Source organism: Erythranthe guttata, chromosome 4, assembly GCF_056151865.1.
Source record: "Erythranthe guttata isolate IM_541 chromosome 4, IM_541, whole genome shotgun sequence".
Lineage (NCBI taxonomy): Eukaryota > Viridiplantae > Streptophyta > Magnoliopsida > Lamiales > Phrymaceae > Erythranthe > Erythranthe guttata.
The window spans coordinates 13,567,427-13,590,810 of NC_142536.1; the positions used below are offsets into that span (position 1 = coordinate 13,567,427).

The window sequence follows — 23,384 nt, forward strand, 5'->3', positions numbered from 1 at the left end:
TACATCTATTTTTATTTTTATTTACTTGTGATTGCCAATAATTCCAATTCATTTCCAAAAAAGAAAAAAAGAAAAAAAAGAAAAAAGGAAAAAATTGGAAAAATTGAAAATCAATTTTTCGGAAATTGGAAATAAAATACTTGTTTCAAAAACATTTTTACTCATGTGTAATTTAAAGCCTATAATTATATTGATATTATAAATGTGACTTAGATAAAAGAGATTGAAAATTTATTTAAAAAAATTAAAATCGGATTGAAAATTGAAAATTTATAAGTCAATTTTGGTTTAATTAATTTTCGAAAGGTTGACATTTTAACTTTGATTGCAGTATCCATGTTTAAGCTTGTTGTCGTCAGTTTTTTTTTATTCACATGGTGTTTGTAAAAACTTGCGGAAGTTAGTGATTGTGAGTTAAGTGGATATTATTTGATTATTTCTAAAAATTATGGGTGATTGTAAATATGCTGGAAAATCAACTTAATCAGAACTAATAAGTATATGGATATTGTTAAAAGAATGGCTTTAGGAACACCACCTTAGGTGGTGTTTGCAAATGATTATTTAAAAGCAGAAGTGAGTGATTGTGATTTAAGTTAGTTTTAAGTGCTTATTTTCAAAAGTTGGGGTGTTTGCAAATATTCCAGAAAATGAACTTAAATAGAAAAAGCAGGGTCAATGGTGCTTTTAAAAAACATGCTTAAAGCAGATTATTTTAAGAGAAGCAAAAAAAAAGTTGATTTTGCAAACACCTGAAAACAGATTATAAGCAAAAAAAACCGCATAATCACTTTCAAAAAGCATTTGCAAACACCACCTAAGAGATAAAAACAAGGGGCAATTTGCTATAGGTCCTCCTCTAAGAGATTTTATGTGTTAAAATCCATCTAATAAACTCTAATTTCCAGCAGATTTTATTATTTGTATTTTGTCAAAAATACCCCTATCAATATATGGTAAAATAAATCCTCAAAATCAAATCCCCTATTTTTCTCCCTATATTATACTGCAAATCCGAAAATTAGGACTGCAAATCTCTTGATATCGATTCTTCCCTGTTTTTTCAAAACCAAAATCTCCACAAATTTTGAAGCCTTCCATAGGTTTGGGTGTCTGAGCGTTTGCAATTTACAAGGTCGTTTGCAGTTTGCCTTCATTCCCTTTTCCTTCGTTCGATTTGTTGTTTCCCAATTTGCATTCGTGTCGTTTGTTGTTTAGAAATTGTTTGTTGTTCGGTAACTACTCAGGTTGTAAAAAACGCACCACCGCTACGAACGTCGCGCCACTGCCGCAACCGCCCGCTTTTGTCTCTGTAAAATGCAAATAGCAAACTAATAATTAAAACTTGCATTATTGAATTTAAAACAACAAACTACCTATGAATTCACCAAATACAAACAATAAATCGAACAAGTAAAAAAATCAGCATCATCTAATTACAAACAATAAAATGAAAATATGATATGCAATATCTAAATGCAAATAATAAAAATAAAAATACAGAACAAAAATATCATACATATCATAAAAATGCAAAAAATAACAATAAAATTATAAAAAATATTTTATCAATGCAAAAATTGCAATTTGCAGTTTGCAACAAAATCTACTGTTATCGATTGCAATTTGCAGTTTGCAACAACAATTTGATTTTGCTGTTTCATTATTTTGTTGTTTGCTATTTATTGAACCAAAATCAATTAGAAATACAAACAAACATTATAAACTCACTACAGATAAATACAAAACGAGAAAAAAAAACTCACCTTGTGCAAGCAATGAGCGATTTATGTTTGTTGTCCGCTTTTAACTCTTTCACCGAAAAATCATCTAATAATGTAAAGCTTCAATTTTTTTTTCCTTCCCTACAACATAATCCAAAAGAATTCGAATTCCAAAGGAAAATAAAAATCGAACAGATGTAATCGAGAAAGGGTATAGAGAAAGAAAGAAGTTGATCGGAAAAAAAAATCGAAAAGTGTTGATCGAAAAGAAAAAAAAAATCAGAAGAAAAAAGCCAGAGACACGAGATGGAGAGGAAGAGAAATATGAGAGATTATATAGGAAGAAAGATACGTAAGATTGAAGAGAGAGAGTGTATGAGATTTGTTTTCTTATTAATTGAGGGTGTTTATGTCCATATACTAATTGTTTTATTTTATTTATATTATTTTTATGTGATAAAGGACCTATGCCTATATTCATCTAGCAACTAGGATGTCTACCTATATAAGTCCAGAATAAGGGGTGTCTAGCCAATTTCCCCTAAAAACAAAGGATGATTTTGCAGATAGTGTGTTATTACATGCAATTTGTAAAGCAGAGACTAATGTCAAATAGTTTAAATTTTAAGAATAATATACAATTTCCCTAACATACTAATATTATTCTTGCAACCATACTGATAAGACATGTCGCCCTTACATTTGAATATATCCGAGTTGTTTTGAGTTCGTTCTTCTTGTCGACAATGCGATTTACATCGGATGATTTTAACCGTTAATCTGAATATAATCACACAAAATATTTATGTGTGTGTCAATATATATTTTTAGTGGGTTGTTATTTAACCTAACCCATTAATGCTTTAAAACAACCTGTGTAGAAACTAACCCCGTTTATTAGTAATAAATTATGTAAATTATATTAACGGCTATTTAAAATAGTCTTAGTTGAAAAAACTAGTACGCAAGAATATGCACATATATATATATATATATATATATGGAGAACGGCTTCGGAACTGATGACTAACGGTTTGGAACCATCGGTTTGGAAGCGTAATATATGGAAGCATAACCAGCCCCGAAAATTGGTGGTTGCAGGCCAATTCATTCAGTTTCGGGTTTTTTTTTTTTTTTTTTTTGAAACTGATGTCAAAACATGTTTTTAAATAAAAAGGCCAGTACGACATGTTTTTTAGTTCACGGGTACAACCGTCCGTTCAAACATCGATTTACAGCTCAAGAATATGTCAACTATAACCAGTCCGTATTACATGGGTCGGTTATTGGCCTACGATTAATCGTCCAGTGGTCAATAGACCGGTTCCAAACCAATTTATAGGACGAATTAGGCTATGGTCGTATCTAGGGTGGGAATCGGAATGGAATTTTCGAATTCCGTCAGTTCCGATCCGAAAGTATCCGAATTTAGAACCGTATTTTTCGTTCCGATTCCGATTCCGATTTCCAAATTTTCCGAATTTATTTGAATTGGAATCGGAATGGTATATAAAATTACGAAAATTCCGATTTTCGATCTGATTTTAGTTGTGAATATTTTTACGGTTTTTTGAAATATATAATATAATTTTATGATATATTTTGTAATTCCATAATATAACATATGTTATTATACCGACATAAAATTTATGTTGGATTTTTCTTTATAAGAAAATCTATGTTTCAATTTTTTGTTCCTACATGTGTTTTTATTTAATGCGTATCGGCGAACTCTCTTTTGGATTTTCTTGTATTTTCCTGCAAAATTTCAAAAAAAGATAGAAAAATATTGTGAATATTCTCTTTATATCCGAATTTGGGACAAGAGATTATAAACTAACGTAATTACCAAAATTCCGTAGATTCCGAGGCATTCCGAAATCAGAATGAATTTTTGGAAAGGAATTTGGAACCCATTTTTTACTTCCGTTAAAAAATAATATTTTTCTTTCAAAAAAGTCATTTTCGATCCATTTTATCCGAATTTCCACCCCTAGTCAGTATCTAAAGAACATATACAAAAGAAATAAAAAAAAAAAATCATACGTGTGATATAAATGTCACAATCAATGACGTGGATGAAATCTTTTAAAGAAGATATATTGGTCCATGTTTTGGAAAATCAGTATCATATATTCACACACACTGGTGGTGCATATTTACATTGTTGGAGAGCGTCTCAATCCCACGGTGGGTCAAAAATCATTTATTGTGATGAATTGTCAATTTCGTTACATTAATATTATTAATAAAACGTTGAATATTAATATTTCTGGCATTGAAAAAGACATACCCGCGTAATAAGGGTCACTTGCATTTTGCACCCCATAATTATTTCTAATTGGCGCTTTGCACCCTAATATTACAAAACTGGTGAAGTACATCCTCAAATTACATTTCTCATGGCACAATGCGTCCTATATCAATTTTTGTAAATACGAGGATTTACCGTGGTAAAAAAATATTTGCTATTGGCGTTAACCGTAGCAGACCTTTGCAAATCGTCAATTTTTTTTGTGATAATATCAGTTGGAACACGACAATTATCAATATCGCCGAAAACGATTCCGATTTTAAGGTAAAAAAACACGTTTTTTGTCGATTTTCATCTTTATTTAATGCATTTCGTGTAGTCCTACACAAAATGATTTTTTTTTTAAATGTTGTTCCATTTCGTATGAAATTACATGAAATGCAACCTTGAATTTCATGTAATTTCACACGAAATGACAATGTGTTTTGGACTATTTCGTGTAAATTTACACAAAACACATGCTTCAATTTAGTGTAAATATACACAAAATAAACCAAAATTTTGAGAATTCCTTTATTCATGCTACGAAGCACGAAATGAAGAAGTCTATTTCATGCTTCGTAGCACGAAACAAAGGTGTGTTTTTTTTCTTTCTTTTTTTTCGATTAATCATAAACTTATTCTAATCAACGTAATTTGTTAAGTATATACAACAATAAAACGTTAGAATTACGTAAAGAAGTAATTTTTATCTCAAATTGTTGTCGAAATTGCTCATTTAACTAGCGAGAGTTCGAAGAGGGTTTGAGAGGATTTTGATTTTTTTAATAAAAATTACAAATGAAATAAAGTCGCACTATAAGCCATAAAACTCGTAATGAATAGTATTTCAGTTCTCAATATGGAACAATGATAAATGGTTCACCTCCTAAAATTTATTTCAATGACTTAACTTATTCATTAAATTTTTTCATTCACCATAATCTCTCTCAAAAAACAAAATGTAATAATCGACATCATGAACATATTATGTGTTATATATTATTAATTTATTTATATTTGTTTTTTCTAGAAAAATAGAAAACCCATCCACCCATAAAGGATACACACATATTCCTTTCAAGCTGTATATTCCTATTTAGTGGCCCTAAATGGATTTGTGACACCATGCTCATAAAAGAGGCTAGCTTATATTTAGGACCACCAAGAAAATTAAAACAATTTGGTTTTTTCACACTCCCACAATATTAATGTAATGAATTATAAACCTTATCTTCTCCAACTTGAGTGTGACTAACTCTTAATTGTGTTCTTACCAAAAGCTTTCTCATTGTGCCATATTTGTTTCATTTGCAGTAGAAATTTAGTGGCGGGGTAAGTATAAGGTCAGAGAGGGGTCATGGCCCCTCCAACATTTCTCAAATCTATATTACTTTTTATATAACATATTTACTAATAAATTATTAATCTCGTTGAAATAATAAGTGTTTACGGTCCTGACTTGATGACAACGCGCTCGATAATTATCTCACTAATTTAATATTTCGCTAAACTAATAAAATTTTATCACTCCCTAGTCCCAACAATATCAATTTATAGAGATTTAACTGTAAATATAACAAAATACATTAAGTTGAAAAAGAGAAATAGAAATATGAAGAATACTAACAAATATAACAAATTCACACATCCATATCAAGTGTTCAAAGCATGTTCAAAACCCTAATTATTTTTTCTAAGTGTCCAAAACATTTTTTTTTGGAAATCGATATATGTAATATATAACAAATGAAGAATAATTGATACATTGAACCATATACATATAGGTTTATTTATATAATATATATAAAAATATTTCAATACTTTGTACTTGCTAAAGTATAGTTGTCAGTCTCCTTGACCATGGTTTGGCTGTGATGAGCTGGCAGATTTCTTTGGCATCTGATTGGCCGCCTGTTGTCCGTAGAGGGCTGACATTTTGTTCAAGAAATCCATATTCATTGATTGCTGTATTAAATTAAAATTAAACACCAAAATTTTAGTCAAAAATTCAAAATGGTATTTTTTTTTTATAATAATTGATCAATAAGTGGGAAAAACCTCTTGTACATATTGCATTAAATGTTGCATGACCACATAATAAAAAGAAATAATAAAAAGAAAGAGTAAGAAATTATATCTAAAGAAATAAACACACGGTAGTAAATATTTTTTTTTATAAATTTATGAATACATCCTTATTGTGCATAAAATATGTTATATATACAGAAATACTCGTTTGCTTGAAATTATAAGTTGTTTACAAGTTTATAAGCATTTAAACAATAATTTATAACTTTTTGAAAACAATTTATAAAACTCAAAAATAAGTTATTTGAGAGCTTATATAAGCCTTTCGTAAAAAAAAAAAAAAAAAAAAAAACAACGTATCTCAACAAGTTCATTTAATTATGACTATTCCAACTGTACGTTTGTCACTATATCCTTAAAGGTCGATGATTTCGCTCTATCAGAACACTTCAACATCTTATTTTTCGTATAAGCTATATAGTTACAATATATAATATACTTCAATCATATGGTATAATTAGTAATAATTACTCACTTGTGCGATGAATGCGTTATACGCGTCGTTGGCTTTCAAAGGATTCGTTTGAGGGGGCATCACCGGAGGCATGTTGAACGGTGACGTCACAAACGAAGGGGCGGGCCCACCGAGAGGCGAAGCCGCGTGCATGAGTTGAGGGAACGAATGCGGGACGTGTTGATTCCGTGCCAAATTGTTGACATCGAGCATTCCCATTCCCATCCCCATCCCCATTCCCATTCCGGCCATGCGCGCCAAAAGAGACATTTGTAGTTGTTGCATTCCCATGTTGGGCATCACCATTTGTGGCATGTTGTTTCTTGCATTACTCATCATGTGGACTTGTGATTGGAGTTGTTTCAAGTACTCGATTACCTCGTCGAGCATCGACGCTTTATCGGTCTGAAAAAAAAAATTACAATTTTATTTAAAAAAAACCATGTTCAATATTCGACGAACCTATATATTATATGCATCTAATTAATTAGTAAATACTCACCTTACTCGCATTCGGTACCAATTTTTGAAGAGCCTTCATCTTCTCGTTGATCCTGTCTCTTCGTCTCTATAAACGTCGAATACAAAATTGTGCATATATAAAAATTGTATTAAGTAATTGCTATTGAACTATAAATTAGGAATTATATGAGTGAAATAATATAGTGTGACCAATAATATGTAGATAATTAATAATTAATTTTGTATTTATGAATTAATTAATTAAATTACCCGTTCCGACTGATTATGGATGGTTGCAGCACGACTACGCCGTGCCGATGATTGTGAACGGAAGCTTTCCCCTTTAGTCATGCGCTCTCCGTCCTGGTTTTCCTGTCAAAAAATACCATCAATTTCACAGCATTTAATCTCTATAATTAAAAACGAGTATTTTCGAATGTTTTTTTTTTTCTTTTAGAAATAAAATTGCAAATGTTCAATGAAGTCAACAACGAAACTTTATGTTGGTTCCGTAAATATTAATTCGTCATGCACACCTAATAAAATGCACCGTATAGTTTTACACCGTACATCTATCAATAATAAAGAAAACATACGTGGCATATATATACATATGGATGTATGTAAAAAGAATATATATATATATATATATATTTTTTTTTGAAAAGCCGATAAAGTTGACAAAACATAGCATATATATCTAAAAAGCCAGTATTGAGTATAGGTGAGAATTAATTGCATATGTCTGTACTAGTTGAGACACTAGTCTCCATATCACTATTGCAAATGTGCAACTATGATTAAATCCAGACATGCACTCAATCATTGGGGAAAAAAACAATCATGTACTTCATAACAAACCAGAAAAATAAATAAAAATAAAATAATAAAATAAAAAATAAAAACACACACACACACACACAAATTAAAAGTCAATAAATTCAAAACCATTTTACACGAACAAATTAAAAACTTAAAATTAATAAATAATAAAAAAAATCAAACAAACGAAATTAGGAGATCACCACAAAGAAATATAAGCACTTTATTATTATTATTATTATTATTATTATTATTATTATTCAATAATATTAGACTTACGGAGCAATCTTGATAGGCAGAATCATCATCTGCATTTGTAGGAGGCTTCAAACTCCGGGGAGATTCAAATGAAGCCCACGTCATCATCGTATCCGCATCTCTGCAAAAGGTTGCACTCGCGCTCGCGCACGCGCTTTCTTCGACCTGTAGTACTTTATCGGAATATTCGGTTCTTCCCCTTTTATTATTCCCTCCCGAAGAAGAAGCCGCCATCGAGCTAATCATATTCATCTTCACCCCTTTATCTTCTTCATTCGCACCTCCATTAAGCCCCGACGACGAAGACCTCCATTCTCCACCGCGAGACGGTGGCGGTGCCGCCATGGATGACGAGGAGGAGTTCAAGTTATTTTGATCACGACCACCCCATTTTCCGGCGGGACGAGGCGGAGGCGGCAATCTTGAGTAACTTTGTTGTTGTGGGGGGAAATTAGTAGCGTGGTGAACGATGGATTCGAGAGTGTGATCGGCGGGTTTATTGTTGTTATTATTATTATTACCAGCAGCATCCCAAGTTTGGTGATGTTTAGTAGTTTGAGGAGTAATAATAGCACCACCTAGTCCATGCAACCCTAGTTGTCCGTTTTCCCATGTTAGCTCCGTTACTTCATAGTTTGGCCTATAATATATGGGGAATTAATATTAAACACATATATCAAATTCAAGATTTTCATCTTACTAGGTTTAATAATCTAGAATATATAAAGTAGCATAAAAACGAGTGAACGAAATCGATAAATTTGTTATTATGCATTTGAAATCCTGTACTAATAACTACAATTTTTTTTAGGAAATAAGATATGATATCAAGAATTAAATTAGGAAAAAAAAAATTATTTAGAAATGAAAGCATGTAAAGACATAAAGAAAGGTTTCATTCACATATATATATATATATATATATATATATATATATATATATATAGACTAAAATAATGAAAATAGTGAGGGGAAGAAAAAAAAGAATTGAAGAACCTGGAAATGGAATTCATGATATATATGAGGACTGTAAAGAAATAGTAGCTGCTGACAGACACATATATAACAGTTTTATTTGATTGTCACTCAGCTATAATATTGTTAGATATATGCGCAGGATGTATGTATATATATATGTGCTGTGTATATATAATGTATACACAATATGGAAAAAGATATACAAAAAAAGAAAGAGAAAAAGGAGAAGTAGCAGAAGAATCTTATAGTTTATGGGGAATTAATAAAAGGATAAGAGAGCATATATGTATGTATGTATGTATGTATGTATGTATATATAAATATACGTACATGGGGACAACATAAGAGAGGTTTTGGTGATGAGTTTGCACGTGTGAGGATCTGTTGTTACTGTTAGTATTTCCCTCTTCTCCTCCTCCTCCTTCTACTTCTACTTCTCTCTCTTTTCTTTCCTGCCTTAGATTCCACTTCGGCACTATGCACTGACTCATATTCATATATTCTCTCTCTCTCTCTCTCTCTCTCTCTCTCTCTCACACACACACACACACACACAGTGACACAGAGACACAAAAATGAATTTGAACAGGAGGAGAAGCTTTAAAATAATATGATATACATATATATAAAACTAAGTGTGTGTGTGTGTGTGTGTTGGGGGGGGGGGGGGGGGGGGGGGGGGGGGGGGGGCGCATTTTGGATATGTCAAGTTCAAAGTGATAAAGACTTTGGAACAAGACATGTGGTTGCTAAGGAAAAAAATCTAGCTGCAGTTTTAAAGATAAAGTTTTGTTTCATTGTTTCAATTATTTTACTACTTTAGTTAATTACATTTTATTATAATTATTATTTAACATTTATTATTTTTTAAAGGATATAATATATATATACCTCTCTCTCTCTCTCTCTCTCTCTCTCTCTCTCTCTCTATATATATATATATATATATATATATATATATATATATATAAATGGTGTTTGATTAATGATTAAGGTTCTATAACTTCCTCCACTAAAGATTAAAGACAAGGACTGCATGTTGTCTGAACAATTTAAGTTAAATGGATCCTCATTAATTTTGAGTTTATAATTAATGACATAAAGTTCTCGAATGAGAGTTTAGTATAATTATTGAACTTTTGAACTAGCTAGGGTTTTAATTTGTGGACCGGTTTTGTAGATGCTACACCCGATGAAATACATCGGGTGATTTTAAATCATGGATTTATACATAATAATACACACACATATGTGTATGTGTGTTTAGTGGGTGATTATTTGTATAGATCTACGGTTTAAAATCATCCAGATTATAGAGTGTCCCATAAAAATATCCTATGTAAAGGAATGAAAAAAATACATTTTCCTTCCCACAAAGGCCCCTAAATTTATATTTGGGCCCCGGCCATGTTCCAACAAATAGATTTATTTTCTCATGTTTCAACAATTTAATATTTTTATTAATTTACTATTACTCCGTTTGTTAAGCGGTGGCATCTCTGGCTTCTCCTCAGGACCGGCTCTGATTGTTGTGCTGCTTTGTTGGAACTGAAATAGTCGTTGTATCTTGGGAGACAATTGCCGTAAACCGAGAGCATTGCACGGGGCAAATTTGTCTTAAGGAGAAAGAACCTAGCTCTTGCCTCGACTACATTTTTATTGTCAAACTTCTGTCCAAATTTTGTTCGTTCCCATTTCAAAATACACACACCCAAATAACAATCTTAAGAAAAAAAAATTTTAGTTGTATTTTCGAGATAGAGAAGAAAATATACTACTCAAAATCCAAGAAGTTACAAAATCAAATTGGAGGAAAATGTCATTTTCGGACAGAACACAATGTCTATGTTCCAGCCCATTTTCGGAGGTGATACGGTCAGAATCTGTAAAAGTACCATTTCACAAAAGTTGCAGAAAATCAAGTGTTCTTTCCAGAACATGTTAAATCATCCAAATCGGAGTTCATACGGAGGAGTTATGACGAAAATACGAAAGGGTGCCAAAACTGCCAACACACCTTTTCATGAAGAATGCAACCGTTCATGAGGCGATGCAACCCCGGCGTACCAACACGTCTCTAACACTTTATGGTGCAAAAAATCTTGGTGAAAGAAGACCAATTCCAAGAATAATGATGGAATCATACCCTAAATATGATGAGGTTTATATTATTCTCAATTCTTGAATATTATATAATATTTTCGTGGTTCCATTGTACAACACACATACTTCGACTTGGAGGCTTAATTTGATCATGATCCAAACCGAATCTAGAAAACTGTGAAAGACAAAAGTTGTAGGAAATTTCGTTGGCTATTCGGATCATATTGAATAAATAAAATCGGACATCGGATGCTAAAGTTATGATTAAGTTAATCAGTGATGCCAAAACTGCCGATGCATTCCTTATGCGATAATTTCAAATTTGTCCCAAAAGTTTGAAACGACACATTTATAATTATTTCGGGTACGCCTTTGTATTTATAACATTGTATCTCATGCAATTAAGTGATAATATTATATAATAAATAATATGGTATTATATGAGATAGAAACATGGTTATGTTGCATGATAAAGTTATGGCGTAATAATATTTGCACTATATGTTATAATTGGCATGATAAAATTATTTTTTAGAGCATGATAAATCTTGAATGTTGTTATGCTTGAAGCATGTCTAGATACTTTGAATGCTATTTTGATATGTAGAGATGCTTGGATTAATCTTGATATATGCATGAGATTTTGCTGAAATTCATATGCATTATTTATATTAAATTAGTGCATAATATTATGAGATGTTAGTATTGTCGCATACATGAGATAACATATAATAATATTTTTTTTTATATGTTATATTATTTATATGACGTCGATGTCTATAAATACATAGAATTAGAAGCATATAATATATGTCTGTTGAAGCATAATTTTATGAATTGGAAATTATGTTGTAGTACGTGATTAAATTATATGGATATTTATGCTATGATATAAATGATTTTTAGCATGAGAATAATGATGTTTAATCGAATAATGGTTTATTAAATGTGCAAATGGATTATTTATTCCATATTAATCTTGAAATGCTTATGTACATATAAGTATTTTGTATGCATAAATTATATGATGCATGTGAATGTTTGGAATTATCTAATTATGATTACGTGCATATATGTATGTTTATAAGCCCACGATTAGTTCCAAATGTTATGTTATATCATAGAGAATTCATGCTATTTGTGATATTATTATGCTTAACTTCAATATTTAGTATATTGAATATCAAGTTGATGCACTTTTATCTTTAAAATGATAATTTTGTATGCGTGTGCAGTTAGAGGCATGTAATATTTGAAAATGATATACAATAGAAACTCAAGAAGCTCAATTTCTAAAGGAATATTTGAGAAATTGTTCTCTAAAAGAACATCGAAGATGATCGATCAATTGGATCGTCTTGACTTTTGGATATTGTATTCGTAAGACATAAGTATACCTTATGAATGAATTTGATGATGTTGAACATCTGATCCATTTGTAAACAACAATGGTTGTTTTTTCTTACGGAAAATGTCAAACAATCTCTATACGAGAGATTATTGTGGCCAATTGCACCGTTGGATCAATATTTCTATATTCTGAACGGTAGGAGTTTCTAAACTCTAGATTTGAATTGTGTACAAACTGTCACAATTTGATAAGAACTTTCTTGATTTGAGTATCTTGAGAAGTTTCTTATAGTGTGTTCTATTAAGACAAAATAAACACACATTGGTGATTTAAAAGATTGTACAATTTATGAGAAAAGTATTTGTTACTTTTGTGGTATTTATACCAAAATTTTATTATGTATTTTTGTTAAGTAACAAAAACGAGGCCTTAGAAGCATTTAAATGAGAATGATCATGGTATATGAATAAAAATTGTTATTCAAAGTGATTGACATGGATGACATGGAGTATTTTTTGACAAGTTTTGTACTTATCAAATCGCTAGTCCTTATCAACCATAGTTGAAAGTATTGAGAAATGAAATACTAGAACTGTTAATGAGTAAGAAAGCCATGTTGATAATTCTAGAGTAAGCTAGAATTTGTGGGGGAGATTATGGCTCACCACTTTCTCATTACTTTACCACATAAAGGTTTTGGACCATAGAAATGTGGGGGTGTTTTGACTAATGTAAATGTACCTAAGTTGAACAAATTTAAAAGGCCTAAAAATATTGAAATGCATATTTATTGAATATGCTAAGTACGAAAGTGCTCAAGATAGTCATTCTTGATGCAAATGTGTTTGAAAAATTGGATTTTAAACCAAGTTTGACAAACAATTTAAGTGGATTCCAGTTGATAAGTTATGGAATGAAAATCTACACTTTGACTAGATAAATCTAGTGTGTTTAATTTCTCAAACTCGACTAGGGGTGAATGAGAAATTAATGTATATGGAGGTGAAAAGTCACTATCTCATATTGACAATGAGCTTTAATGCACTTTATTAAGTGCAAATTGTTAGCTAAAGATATATCTCTCTATGAGATAAAGTGGTCATTTATAAAGTGATAAATAACCAAACGCTCAATAAAAGAGAGCTGAGAAAATCAAATGATTGATTTTGATTTTCTAATTTTTGAGTTAGAAAATGAACCTCGGGCATTAATGAAGCATTGTCCACTAGGAGGTTAATTGTCTTTGAGACAAAAGAAAAATTAGTGAAACTCGTATAGTATGAACATAAATAAGTAGCAATTGCATATTTGATAAGAATTTGTTATCAAATAATTTTAAGCTTGGCAAGTTTAAAAAGTACATGGACATAAGAGTACATGTTTATGAGTAAATGACATGTTAGTCATGCGGTGTAATCATGGTATTATCATGAAAACTAATGAAATATTAGTAAAATATTTCAAATGTGGAAAATATGGTCCTATTGATGCAATATTATAGAGATTCAAATCACTAAGGATTTGATGAATTATTGTAGTTTCATTATGTTGAGACAATTCTAGTCATATTGAACTCATCAATATAAGACTATAAAGAATAGTGGTGAACAATGGTTCAACTAAAATATTCTTGAAGAGATTGTAGTTTAATGAACTACACGTTGATTGACTCATTAAGCAAGTCAAGTAAATAGGTAATCTTATAAGTAATAAGTGGATGGTTAAATAAGGGTTCTTGGAAGTGCAAGATTCGCCTTAAATGTAAGATATCCAGTTGTACTTCAAAAGTACATTCATATATGAATTGGATATGTGCTACTAAGATACTAAGTCCATAAATGATTTTGTATTGTGAAAGTCCTCAAAATGAATGTATAACTCGATGCACTATGGAATTCGAATTATAATTTGGAAGCTATAGAAAAGTGTTGGATAACTCCATAATTTTCTAGAGGACATTATGTGATGGACTTAGATCCAAGTGCTACCTGTCGAATGTGGTAAGGTTAAGTCTAGTGACTTTTAATGATTCCTATGACCTTTTAAGGTGGAATACGGCAGGGTATTCTTTATGGGAGATCACCTATTTAAGTGTGAAGTATAGGGCCGCTTCAATGAAACACTTATGAATCCAAGAATTGGTCCAAGGCCGAAATGGACACAACGTGAGAACAAAAGACGTTAGAGATGTTATTGTGTAAGTGTTGTTGTCTTGGTTTACACAAAAATTGATTAGTTCAAGACATCGCGTTCACTAAGCAACAAGTAAATCCGACAACATTTTACTAAGGAAGGTTCAAAGCCATAAGCTACCTCTCCCGATGCAATAACAAATCGCTTGGACTTTGAATGTGTCTGCATGCATTAATTTCATTCATGTGGGGGATTGTTGGAAATTTTGAGTATTTGACTCAAATTTTGTTGAATATTTAAGTGGTTTAATTTAAATTCTCAAAATTAATTTTGATGAATGATAAATTAATGGAACATTTAAAATATTTAAGTGTGGAAAATAATAAAGTGAAATGCCACCATTGAAAAAGATGGAGGTGTTTAATCACCTATTAAATTGAATAGGTGTGTGGTTAATGGAAAAGGGGTGATACCTTTTCATGAAATTATTTTCCTAAGAGTTGTGACTTGTGGTCATAACCTTTGAAAATCTATAAATAGATTCCAAAATTCACCATTTGAGATAGTTCATTATTCACATGGAATTCAATACATTAATTGAATTCACTTCTCGTCACAACATATCATTGCATATTGTTGCATTACCAAGTCCTTTCTTCGTGTCTTATAAAGTCCTAAACGTCGTTTCGTTCGCCGTGTTCCAATAATTGTTGTCAGAGCCGGCCCTAGGGTTTCCGGGGCCTTAGACGAGATAAAATATCGAGGCCTCTATCTTATAAATTTTTGTTTGCAATATTATTTTCTATTAGAAAAATGTATCTATATATATATATATATATATATATATATATATATATATATATATATATATATATATATATATATATATATATATATATATTAGGATTTTCTTAATTAAATTTCTGGGGCCCAGATTAAAATGGGGCCCTAAGCGGTGGCATCTCTGGCTTCTCCTCAGGACCGGCTCTGATTGTTGTGCTGCTTTGTTGGAACTGAAATAGTCGTTGTATCTTGGGAGACAATTGCCGTAAACCGAGAGCACTGCACGGGGCAAATTTGTCTTAAGGAGAAAGAACCTAGCTCTTGCCTCGACTACATTTTTATTGTCAAACTTCTGTCCAAATTTTGTTCGTTCCCATTTCAAAATACACACACCCAAATAACAATGTTGATATAGGAAAAGAGAAAACAGATATGGAGAAATGGTATATTCAGAAAATGGGGATACCGGAGTTGGGAGAAACAAGTAAATATTAAAATGAAGGGGTATATTTATAAATATGCTATATAAGCATATATAAGTTTTTATTTATGTATAAATTATTTTTATATAGTTTTATACAAACATATATATTCAAAATAAATTTCACTATCAACTATCAATTGATCATTAAATCTTGTAAATAATTAGGGAATTAACAATTTGAAAATTTACTATTCAAATTTCAAACATATTTCTAACTTTTTAGAAATTGCAAAATAGTCCATAAGGTGTTCAGCGGGTGTCCTCAAGTGTCCGACACAAAACATATCCGAAACGCTGAAATGTTATAAGTTGAAACTTCCGTGCTGCACAAGATGGAAGTTAAGACAAAAAAATTTAAATGCTTTTACGTGGCCAAGCTAAGTCATTAATGGTGTTAAAGCATTTCAAAATTTTTTATATGAGATTAAATTTTAAGCGGATCAGCCGATATTTAATATAAATCGGATTCCACTAATTTGTTAACATGTGGCACTCTTAAGTCTTAACTCTTAATAAATCATGTTGATTATAACTAAGGTTAGAAATGTTTAGGTTCTGCTGGGTTTTTTTTCTTTTTCCAATTATTAGAATCCTAATTATATTTTTATTTAAACTATCCACGTGTTAATCTTCCTGTGGCATTTGATTTTTCTATTAAAACAGACTGTCCGGTTTGCACCCTTTTTATATATATATATTTTTTGGGTTAAATACACTTCGCACCCCTGAAATATAGCGTATGTATCACTAACTTCGTTAAAATATCGTTTGTAACACTTACCCCATCAACATCAATTATTTTCTATTTTAAAATTTAAAACATAATATAAATAACAATCTAATAATTATTGGATCATATAAAATTGAAAAGTAAATAAATTAAATTATTAGAAAATAATTAAAAAGCAATATATATATATATATATATATATATATATATATATATATATATATATATATTATATATATATATATATATATATATATATATATATATATATATATATATATATATATATATATATATATATATATATATATATATATATATATATATATATAATAAATTTAATGGAAATGCTAAATCCCACACTGATTTTACCAAATCATGCACACAACTAAAAATGTTTATCTCTCTAAAATCTTCTTTTCTCCATCCTCACCCTTCATTTTTTTTTTCTTCTCTAATTTTTTCACAAAATTACACACTAAAAACGTCCCTAGCATTCCAAGTTCGAATTTGACAAAAAAATTCACGTGTTCAAATTAAAAGTTGGAATTTGAGGAAACAATTCGAATTGGTATGAATCTGAACAATTAAATAAAGGCTTAATGAAATTGAATATATATTAAATAAAATCGAACTCATTTTTTTTTTATGATTATTCACGTAAAAAATCAATGAATTTTGAGTGACATGGATAAAATCATCTTAGAGAGAAGTTAGAGAGAATATGAGCAGAGAGAGATTTTTTTTTTGTTTAATTTATGTGTGGGATTTAGTAAATTTTAGTGTGGGATTTAGCACGCCCCTAAATTTAAATACTTAAAATTACTACTAGTTACATATTAATTTCTTAAAATTTATAGATATGAATATATTCGATTAGTCCAAGAACAATTAGAACCAAGATAATATTTTTAAATTTTAAAATATTACATTTTTCAGCAGATTATTTTAGTTGTATAATTTAATTATTCTTTTAGTTATTCCTTTCAATAAAAAAAAAATTTAAGGTGTTAAAATTTAAAATACAAATTAAATTGTGTTTGAAAGGGAGTAAGTGTTACAAATGATACTTTAAGGGGTAGTGTTACAAAGGGTGTAAACTGCATTTAACCCTTTTTTCTTTTTTTTTTTTTGAAAGAAATTTTATAAATTTGGAAGAATACCAAATATAAAAAGTTCTCTAGTGTAAGATATATGCCTGCATAATGTAATTGTTTTGGTGGAATTAGTTGAAAACGTTTTTAATTTTTTTTTTTTTTTTTCACAAATTTGTTGTGATCAGTACTTTATAGTAGGGCATAGACATTAATTATAACTTGATATTTTTTAAAAATAAAATAGGTATTATTAATCTTTTCCATCGAAAAATCCTTCTAGAGTTCAATCATAATAAAGTACATCACCTACAAACTGGAGTGTAAATCGGTCTGATTGGATCGAAATTAATACTTTCGAAAAAAAATCAATTTTTATTAGTAAATACAAAATTAACTCCAGCTCCATTCTAAAAACATCTGAAAGTCAAAAATTATAATATTTCTGAAATTTGAATGAACTAATTCCAAAATCGTGACATTGAGATCATAACCGGCGGAATTCGGAGTTTCAATTTTTTCAGTCACCTATATAATATAAAGTTAATAATGATATTTATTTATATAAGTGTAATTTTGAGAAACTAAAATTTTATCGCGAATCAAAATCTACAATGTATTCAAATTCCGTTCTAAACAAAATCGGAAAAAAAAAAATTGGAAATCGGAACTTTCAAAATGAAAATATTGTATCAACATCGGAAATATTCGGATAAAAATTGAAATAATTCAAATTAAATTCCGTGATGGAGTTGGTATGATGGATCGTTGTGGACTAACCACAGGTCCAATCATTTATTGTCTTGAAATTACAATGCACGAGCTTGTCCCAATCAAACATACACACACACACACACACATATATATATATATATATATATATATATATATATATATATATATATATATAGAGAGAGAGAGAGAGAGAGAGAGAGAGAGAGAGAGAGGGGCAATTAAGGGTCTATGAGATGGTACACCGGTGAAATACACCGAGTGATACTGCATTATTGATCTATATAAATAACTATCTACTATGCACACATATACGTAGGTATGTGTGTTATTATGTGTAAATCAATAGTGTATGATAATATTTCACAAGGTGTAGCATCTACAAAATTGCAATTAATCTTGTGTTTGTCACTGTCGAGCTATACTGGATGCATGATATCTAATTCTATACAATTGAATACGAAATATACGTATTTTTACGTATATTTATATGTACATATTGTTATTTTGTATCTTGATGTATAAAAGTTTTAATGATTTCACAAAACAACCCTTCTTTTGTAAATAAGATTAGTGAAAACCCGGCCCCCACAATAATGTTTTGTTCATGTGTTTGGGTCATCATCCAACCAAGCAAGTGGCAAATGATTAGGGTTTAATTATTCATTGTTTGTCTTCAACGTTAAATTTATCATAAAAATAGTGATTTTATTTTATTATGAAGTTGTTACTTTTTATCTACTTCAAAGTACATCAAAACAAGAGGGACCCCAGAAGATGTGGCTCCAATAGATTTGTCCATTTGTGTAAAAAAAAACATTAATTACTAATGCATTAAATTCATTTTTTTGTTCTCAATGAAATCAAATGTACATTTAATGTTAAATTTTGCTAAAATATCCCTTAAAATAATACAATACCCTCTTCGTTTAGTTTTAAGTGTCATTTAAGGTAGGTAGATGTATATTAAATAACAAAATTATTAAGTGGTGTTTGATTTGTGGGGAAAGAGTCCTCATTTGACCAAATTATCCTTTGTGGATTTTCATCTTCTCTATCTCATTTCATTAATGTATCATTAATGTTGGGGTAAAGTTGGAAAAAAATAATTAATTATGTCTTAAAATTCTAAAGTGACGTTTAATATGGAAAAAAATCCAAGATTTAAAGTGACAATTGAAATGAAACAGAAGGAGTATATTTTAAATGGTTGAGAATACAAGTAATTTTCCGCAAATTCTATTGTGCAAAGCTTCTTTTCATTTAATTTTTCATTGACTGAAATCTTCTTTTCCATTAATAGTTAACGTTGTTAATCATAAAGAGGAGTTTCGTGAAAGAAAAATAAAATAAATTGAGATTCTACGCAAATTTTCTTTGGGACTGTGTTCAAGTTTTCTTCAATAATGAGAAATTATGCAGGGCATATTTATTCATTTAAAGCTCGAAGTTTTTTCCAAAATTATGTCCGGTCGCAAATTTATAGTGTAAAATTCATATGCTATTTGGTTGAACGGAAAAAAAAATTATCCAAAGAAAAATAAATATAGAAAAGTTTTACACAATAAAATGAGCATAAATGATGGAAAGTTTTTCTTCACCCTTAAGAATATACATTTTGCATGTCCTTTATTATTAAAAAAACATATCAAACCTCATCGTCAAAAAAAAAGGTAAGGGCTTAAGATACGAATCTATTATATTATTTTAAATTATAACTAAATAAAATTTCACATTTAACTTTTTCATATACATCTTTCATTAAATGTTGGGACAACAACTTTCAGCCCTCAAAAAATTCTATTCACCTAAGTCAGTTAATATTTGCAATTCCAAAATTTCTAAAAGCTTACCTTATTTGATGCAAGACCAAAATATAAATAAATTTACTAAAAATAAGACTGAAAATTACAAATATAATTCCAATATTGATTTTGACATTATTCATTCAAGTAAGACCTAATTACTATTGCAAGATCGATAAAAAAAAAATTGAAAAACAAGAGGAAATGCTCTAGCGGGAGAAGAGAAGAACACAAGGCGAGAAGAATTGCTGCCGCAAAACCGCCGATGCTTGAAGAGGAAGAGAAGAAGAAGATGGATGAATGGAGGAAGGAGGACGGAGGAGAAGAAGAAGAAGAAGAAGAAGAAGAAGAAGAAGAAGAAGAAGAAGAAGAAGAAAAAAGAAGAAGAAGAAGAAGAAGAAGAAGAAGAAGAAGAAGAAGAAGATTCGACCTGAACATGTTGATCTTTTGGTGAAAATCGACATTTAGATGTCGATTTCTTGGCAAAAAAATCTAGAAGTTGATTTGTTTTGCGAAAAATCGACATGTAGATGTCGATTTTTGTCACAAAAATCGACATCTAGAGCTGATGTCGATTTTTACTAAAAAATCAACATCTGAATGTCAATTTTTGTCACAAAAATCGACATGTATGTGTTGAATTTTGACTGTGTGAATTTTCTTTTTAAAAACATAAAAAATCGATCACCTAGCTATAAAAATATATTCATTCATAGTTTGTTTTCTACTTTTTCTATAGAATTCTCCATATTGATGTCTCGTGAGTGACTTCATAATGGTATCCTTTGCATGTTTTGGTAATATTTGAGGGTTTTGGTTGTTGAAGATTTTTAGAGAAGATGAAGATTTTTTTTTGAAAAATTTGTGTGAAATGGGTTTGTGAAGAATATAAAATGGGTTTTGCTGGTGTGGTCTTGCATAAAAGAAGTTGTGGAGTCTTGTAATTGTGGGGTTTGTATTTTAATAAGGGTATAATAGTCTTTTAGTAATTCATTTGGTAAATAATTAAATTTGGTTTTCCACAAAGTAATTTGTGAGATGGCATATAGTAGTCGCCTTCACCAAATCCTAGTCACCCAAACACCAAACCGTAACCAACAAAGAGCCCCTGGTTGATACAATTGTCTCCTACCATTGATCTCGCATCACACCACCCTCTTCAATGGCCACTGCTATAACAACGCGGGCGTAACTCAAGCTCCCCTAAAAAAACAATTTAATTAGGTTTTTATGTTTATTTTTATTACCATTCTCAATAAAAGATATACCATAGAATAATTTTGTGGTTTTTTATGAGAATTTTATTATTGCAATTATATTTTATCATACAAAAGAAAATTTGCATTTGGAAATACTACTAAAATATGAAATTGTCATCTTATTCTTAACATTGAAAATTCAATTGGCGTACAATGTGAATGTATTATTACCTTTCAAAGGTGTAAAATGCTATTAATATTTTTCGAGGGTACAAAGTGCCAAAATAATACATTTCAAGGGTGCAAAGCAGAATTAAGCTAAAAAATAATGTTATATATGATTAATCTAAACCATTGAGAATATATTAACTAGTGTATTGAAATTTCAATGATTAATCGAATGTCACATCAATTTCCATTTATATAATTGCCCCATTTATAGCCCTCCTAATTAAATCCATTTCCTCACAAGCACGACAACATATTTATATGCAACAATGAAATGAAATGAAGTAATTCAATTTCAGCCATGAATATGTTCAAATTGAATGCTTACTAATTTGTGGCCATCATTTGTCCTTGCCAAATTAAAATTATGTACTCCTCGCAAGGCGTGGAATTTGCTTCATTCGTATTCTTCGGAATTCAAGCTCAAGATTTTATTAAATTGGTGCTCAGGAACAAATCTGAATCCCAATATAAGTTCTAGTATAGTATTTAATTCCACAATTATATATAACTTTATGCACGCTATAAATTTCTTTAACGTCATACAAATCTCGTTCAAATCTAGCGCAAGCTCCTGAGCCTCACATCCCCAAAAAAAAAAGTCAACATAGTAACATTAAAAAATCAATAATAATAATAATAATAATAATAATAATAATAATAATAATAATAATAATAATTTATTGTGACGATCAAAAAATGTTATGTTACAACAAAAATAATTATAAGTTTCCAAAACATAAAACATTGTCACTTAATATAAATATTAATGGCAATTTTAATATTATACTAATTAGTATGGGCATATAAGGTTTTTTATGCACAATGAATTTATGTTAAATATCAATTACAAATTATGGATTTATCAAGAAGTCAAATCTCACTGAGGGGTGTTTAACAAATAGCCCCTATTAAATAAGAAAATTATTAAGTGGTCTTGATTTGTGGGAGAAAGAGTCCTTATTTGACCAAGTTATCCCTTTGTGGATTTTCATCTTCTCTATCTAATTTCATTAATGTACCATTAATGTTGGGGTAAAGTTGGAAAAAAATAATTAATTATGTATTGAAATTCTAAAGTGACGCTTAATATGGAAAAAAGTCCAAGATTTACAGTGACAATTGAAATGAAACATAAGGAATATATTTTAAGTGGTTGAGAATACAAGTAATTTTCTGCAAATTTTATTGTGCAAAGCTTTTTTTCATTTAATTTTTTATTGACTGAAATCTTCTTTTCCATTAATAGTTAACGTTGTTCATCATAGAAAGGAGTTTTGTGAAAGAAAAATAAAATAAATTGAGATTCTACGCAAATTTTCTTTGGGACTGTGTTCAGGATTTCTTCAACAATGAGAAATTATGCAGGGCATATTTATTCATTTAAAGCTTGAAGTTTTTTCCAAAATTATGTCCGGTCGCACATTTATAGTGTAAAATTCATATGCAAAAATTTTATCCAAAGAAAAATAAATATAGAAAAGTTTTACACAATAAAATGTGCATAAATGATGGAAAGTTTTTCTTCACCCTTAAGAATATACATTTTGCATGTCCTTTATTATTAAAAAAACATCTCAAATCTCATCGTCAATAAAGAAGGTAGGGGCTTAAGATGAGCATCTCTTATAATATTTTAAAAGGATAAATACAAAAGCAC

General features: G+C 29.8%; 1 protein-coding gene across 2 annotated transcripts; it reads right to left on the bottom strand.

Moving 5' to 3' along the window:
• Positions 1 to 5,652: 5,652 nt before the first annotated feature.
• On the bottom strand, positions 5,653 to 9,695 carry PIF7 (phytochrome-interacting factor7). 2 transcript variants are annotated; one of them, XM_088816919.1, is made up of 6 exons: positions 9,413 to 9,695; positions 8,126 to 8,744; positions 7,295 to 7,396; positions 7,065 to 7,130; positions 6,584 to 6,967; positions 5,653 to 5,985 (listed from the first exon to the last, which is right to left on the bottom strand). In XM_088816919.1, the coding sequence occupies exons 1-6, from the start codon at positions 9,577 to 9,579 to the stop codon at positions 5,866 to 5,868; spliced, it is 1,458 nt and encodes a 485-aa protein (XP_088673045.1). In that variant the 5' UTR covers positions 9,580 to 9,695; the 3' UTR covers positions 5,653 to 5,865. The 2 variants fall into 2 exon arrangements, with proteins under 2 accessions (XP_088673045.1, XP_088673046.1); XM_088816920.1 differs by lacking the exon at positions 9,413 to 9,695 and adding an exon at positions 9,101 to 9,333.
• Between the last annotated feature and the right edge of the window lie 13,689 nt (positions 9,696 to 23,384).